The sequence below is a fragment of the Oreochromis niloticus genome, unplaced genomic scaffold (assembly GCF_001858045.2).
Source record: "Oreochromis niloticus isolate F11D_XX unplaced genomic scaffold, O_niloticus_UMD_NMBU tig00001364_pilon, whole genome shotgun sequence".
Lineage (NCBI taxonomy): Eukaryota > Metazoa > Chordata > Actinopteri > Cichliformes > Cichlidae > Oreochromis > Oreochromis niloticus.
In genome coordinates this window covers 172,176-177,743 of record NW_020327366.1, presented here as the reverse complement: position 1 = coordinate 177,743, position 5,568 = coordinate 172,176, and the positions used below count along the sequence as shown (strand labels likewise).

Sequence of the window (5,568 nt, the reverse complement as noted above, 5' to 3'; positions counted from 1 at the left end):
ACAGAGACCACACAGAGATGAATGAAGATCCTCTGAGAGCTAAAAACCTCAGTCTGACCCTGAAAGACCTCCACCTCACTGACAGTGGAGTCTACACCTGCACCATCTACAAGGATGGACTCATGCTGCTACAGAAATCAGTGACTCTCAGTGTCAGAGGTGAGAGTAACATCTGTTTGTCCACAGTGACTGAAAACAGGAGTGAAGATCTGAACTCTGTCCTGTGTATGAGAGCCTCATACTCCAGAAATGTCATCACATGGTTTAAAATGTGATTAAAATCTATGAAAAACATGAAAAATAACAGTGAAATGCAGCAGTGATTCACTACGACACCAGTGTTGAAACAAATGATTCATCTGCTTATTTTTGGCACAGAGGCAAAAACAAACATTTTAATTCCAGTTAATTATTTGATCCTTGAGTGGCTCAGTGCTGCTGTTTGTTTGTAAGCTGAGACTCATATTAGAGTCTGAACATTTAAACATTTAAGCTTCCTGTCTGATGAACACACGACAACATTCAGCTGCTTTTAAATCAGAACATTAACACAGAGACGACCACAAACATGTTTTATTCGTTAGTTTTAGACTCGCTGCTGTTTATTAAAAACTAGAAACAGAATCAAACATGATGTAAGGTAAAACACTGGGACAGTAGAACTATCAAAGTAAAACAGGAAATGACCCAACAACAGTGACTGTAGATGATGGAGGATCACCATCACTGACATCTGTCTGTCTCATGGTCTCCTCTCAGTTCCTGAGGTTCAGATGGTGGAGGAGAGAGAGTGAGGAGTCTGACATGCTGCCACTTATAACCAAATCTGATATTTGTCAGGACGTCATAGTGGATTGGAGACTCACTGAACCTGAACAGATGAAGGTCCACGTGAATGAGAGTGGAAAAAATCAGCAAGATAAACAGGACCAGGTTTACAGAGGTCGCACAGAGATGGGGAGAGGTCTGTCTGAGTCAAAGTCTAAATAAGATTGAATCAGATTGTGTTTATTTGGGATGAACTTGAAAAACCTCCAACGTGGCTGAATTCAAACAATTCTGCGAAATAAACACGACCAAAACTCCTCCACAGTGATGTGAAAGACTCATTTCCAGTTCCTGGATATCTTCATTTGTGGAAATGTCACAGAGCTACATGTTAGTTTGATGTTAACTGGTTTTACCTTTAGGTGGCGCTGTTTGTATTTGTTCCTGTGAAAGCTGTAACATTGACAGACTTGGTTAAATGAAGGTTTATTTGGCTTCATGAACACATGATCAGATTATAGAGCTCATATGAATCATGACACAAACATGGTTTTACCTGCTTTTAGTTACAGGCTTTGTAATTCAAGCTGAGGATACAAAGGTGTGATACAAAGATTTACAGCACATGAAGCAGAAACATTCAAACCATCAACATATCTGAACTCAATCAAAACAAATATCCTGCTACAGTTTAATAATGAACCAATCCAGCAACAATGAAGGAAGAAACCAAGATGTTCCTGACTCTGGTAAAGGAGAGGAAATGAAACACAGACTGCTCTCTGCAAATATCTAACCTGCAGGTAATAATCTGTTGGTCATTTTTCTCCCATTTCAAACCCAGAGACTGTAAACACTGAGCAGAAACACAGAGTTCACCCCAGAAAATCTACATGTGCAGCTAAGAAGTGACTTTAACTTTAAACCTCAGTGTTTTATACAAATAAAATTAAATGTCTCATTTTTCCTCTGACTGACCCACTCGTGCTGCCCTCCTGTGGTCATGGCTGCAGACATGTCACAGTCTTCAGTCTTTCCCCCTGAAGCCCACCTCTCATAGCACACTACATAATCAGTGACCCAAAGCCACAAACGTGCAGTGCAGGAGTAGCGCAGTCCCAGCCACACGAAAGGAGTCGAGGCGTTTTTGGCTCTTTCCTGGACCCATCCCTGCTCCTCAGGGTTGCTGATTGAAACCAGGTCATGGTGTTTCTGTCTGCAGTAATTCAGGGCTTCCTCCCAGGTTTTGTTTTCCCTGATCAGAATCAACTTATCTGCCATAAAATCACAGAAAACATAAAATCGGTTAAATCTGGTTGTTTGGTCCAGTTTCAATGGAAGAACAAAAGAAAACATTTCAGTGTTTCTTCAGATGAATCAGTCGCTCTACAGAGAAATCTTTGTTCCAACCATCAGCTAAACATCTTCACCTCTGACAGAAGTTCAACATACATGCAGAAATAAGAGGCTGAAGAAACATACTGACCTAAATCCTCTCAGTGATTCCAGCAGTTCATCTATTGGACAAACAGCTGAGATAAATCTGTGTAAACTCACCATCATAGCAGAAGAAAGGCTTTCTTTGGTCACATCCAGCAGAGCTCCATCTTCCTGATCTCTCTAACAGAGTCGTAGCACATTTCCTGTTGTTTAGTCCATCATTAAATGAGTCCATGTCCCAGTATCTGAAAGAGAAGTTACTCCCATCTGACCACCTCCAGCTGTCTCTGAACAGGCCGATCCACAAAGCTGTAGAGTTCTGCAGCTTCTTAAACTCTTCACTGTATATCTGATCGAGTCCACTGGCCAGGTCGGTGTGATGCTGTCTGCAGTAGCTCTGAGCCTGAGTCCAGGTCTTCTTCTCCATAATCAAATGAAAGGTTTTGTTGTCTTTCATCATTTCTGTCAAATTAACAGAGAAACACAAAAACATCTTTATCAACTAATTTCTCTCATTCTTCAAACTGTCTCTTTGGCTTCCTGGAGGGGAATCCTCGCCTCAAGTGGCCGTTCGTACGGTTCAGCTCATACAGACGCGTTTATACACAAGCATGTGCACAAGTACGCGCACATATGCTATGCATCGAAATAAAAAAGCAGGAGAGCTTTAAAAGCAAACCTCATCTTCCTGAAAACAGCCAGGGCTGTCCCTGGGTGTCTTAACACAACTCATCAACTGTTAAACCAGAGAGAGAGGCAGAGCAGTAAAAATCAATGCCCCCAGCACAGCAAACAGCAGTCAATTATGTTAGTTTGAAGAGGAAAGAGCGAGAATTTGCAGCAGTGTCTGGAGAGGTAAGGAGAAAGAAATGGGAGGAATCCAATGAAGGAAGGAAGGTAGGAAGGAGAAAGTCCATCTTAAGCTAAAAGCAGCAGGCTAATATATGTAATTGATTACCTCTATGCAAATAGAAGAACTTTAAAAAACCACAGACTGCAATTTAAAGCAGAGGCTCTGAAAATCGATTGACGCCATGAGCGAGAGAAGCCATTTTCCTCTAGCCAAGATAAAACACTTTACTACGAGCTGTCAGACACTTATCAGGAGGAAATTAGCAGAGGAATACCATTTTCCCAAAACAAACAGGTCAAGTGTTTCTCCTCTTTTGAGTGGCCTGTCCCACGCTTTCACCGTCTCCAGCTCTGATATCATCATCTGTTATTTCCTCCTGTTTAAATGCCAACAGAAAGGAAGCCAGGGCTGTATTTCATTCAAACAGAACATTTGTAATAAAGAGGAGGGGGGGAAGCCCCACACAGGCAGGCCTTGTGCGCCGGCAGTAGCCGTCTGTTGTTTGAAACAGAGAGGATGAGGTCTCCGGTTTTCCCTCAGCTCCCGGGAGCGACCCCAAAGCCTGCCAGCACCCGCACGCACTCGCTGACGCAAGTCCGTCCTCAATCTACGAGCCCGATCTCACCAAAACAATATCTGAGTTTCTGGCCTGCAGTCGGTGTTACCGGCTGGAAAAATAAGGAGAGAAAACAAGAAAGAAAGAAAACAGACAGAACAGAGCACAAAGAGATGTCGAGGCAGGCAGCAGCCCACACAAGACAACTTTGGTGGAGAGAGAGAAGAGTGTAACTGCTCCTGAAGTTTTTTCATGTTCGAAGTAGAATAAAGGGCCATGCTCCAACTGATGTTTAGCCAGCATTTTAATCCTCTTTTCACCAGCAAACACCGTGAAAAACTATGGTGAAATGATCAATGAAAAACACGGATATTACATCAGCAGAACAAAAATTACAATTCAAATAAAACATACACACAAAGTAAATGCACCAACATACCGTGTGCGCCTTTCTACTGAACATTCAATGAGCAATTGTAGTCCATATCTTCTATATTTCCACCTTTACACAAGCCAGCGTTCTCTTTCTGGCTCGAGCCTTCAGTCTCTGGTGACGTGTGCGCTTAATTGAGCATCACCCCAAAGCATGCGCACCACAAAGCGCCACACTCAGGTCCACCAGTAGGTGGCGACAACACAACACAAATACAGATTAAACACCCAACTTTTGAACATTGCAATCACATAATAATTACATTTCAATGCGACAGCTACACTGCCACCAAAATTACAAAGGATTTCTATTTACATGAGTTAAACAAAATTAAATCCTGTAATTTTTAATATTTTGACGCTCTTAAATAAACTTATAGATCACATATTGTGCTTGTGTTCTTAACCCTTGTACTACTTCACTGTAGTTTAGACCCTTTAACTAGTACCACTAGTTTCTGAACTGGTCTCTCAAGAAAAGAGACTTGTTTCAAACGTTCACCTTTCTTCCCCAGCTCCTTTTGCCCTATTTGGATCTTAACTTTCCGCACTAAACCATCATCATCTTCATTGGCTTCAACCACCCTTGCCAATTTCCACTCATTTCTTGGAATATTGTCCTCCTTTAAAATCACTACATCTCCAACCTGTACATTTTGTTTAGGAGAATGCCATCGTTGTCTTAAACTAATGCTGGTTAGGTATTCCTTGCGCCACCTGCTCCAGAACAACTCTGTTAAATATTGCACCCTCCGCCACCTCTTCCTGGCGTACAAATCTTCTCTTACAAATCTACCAGGAGGCGGAAGTGGCACAGACTCTTTCATTGTGAGCAAATGATTAGGCGTCAAAGGCTCAGCACTGTTGGGGTCGTTGATCGTATCAGTAGTGAGTGGACGATGGTTCAAAATTGACATGGCCTCGTAGAAGAAAGTTCTCAATGAGGTGTCATCTAACCTTCCTGTAGCTTGGGCTAGGACAGAACTCATGACATTCCTAACAGTCCGGATCTGTCGTTCCCAAATGCCTCCTCTGTGACTAGCTTCAGGAACATTCATTTGAAAGTCACACTGGTTTTTAGCTAGATAAGTAGAAATCATCTCCTTGTCTAATTCCAATAGACCCTTCTTGAACTCGTTCTTAGCTCCGACAAAATTTGTCCCTTGGTCAGAACGAATCTGTCTGACTGTGCCTCTGATTGCTATGAAGCATCTTAAAGCGTTTATAAATGCGTCAGTGGAGAGATCTTCCAACATCTCAATGTGTGCGGCTCTCGAGCTTAAACACGTAAACAACAGGCCATACCTCTTCCATTCCCTTCGACCTTGTTTCGTATAGAAGGGGCCGAAAACATCAACTCCAGTGTAGGTGAATGGAGGCGAAGGATCCACTCTGTCAAATGGCAAGTCAGCCATGCGTTGTTCTTCAGCTGGCCCACGCACTTTTCTACAATTGACACACCCTTTAATGTATTTGGCCACTACCTTACTGCCACCTATGATAAATAGCCACTTTCCCT

The 5,568-nt window shown here is 42.4% G+C and overlaps 1 protein-coding gene across 1 annotated transcript; it reads right to left on the bottom strand.

The window, feature by feature from the left end:
• Positions 1–1,241: 1,241 nt before the first annotated feature.
• LOC109199801 (C-type lectin lectoxin-Phi1-like) lies at positions 1,242–2,668 on the bottom strand. Its single transcript, XM_019355135.2, has 2 exons — positions 2,326–2,668; positions 1,242–2,042 (listed from the first exon to the last, which is right to left on the bottom strand). The coding sequence occupies exons 1-2, from the start codon at positions 2,666–2,668 to the stop codon at positions 1,696–1,698; spliced, it is 690 nt and encodes a 229-aa protein (XP_019210680.2). The 3' UTR covers positions 1,242–1,695.
• Between the last annotated feature and the right edge of the window lie 2,900 nt (positions 2,669–5,568).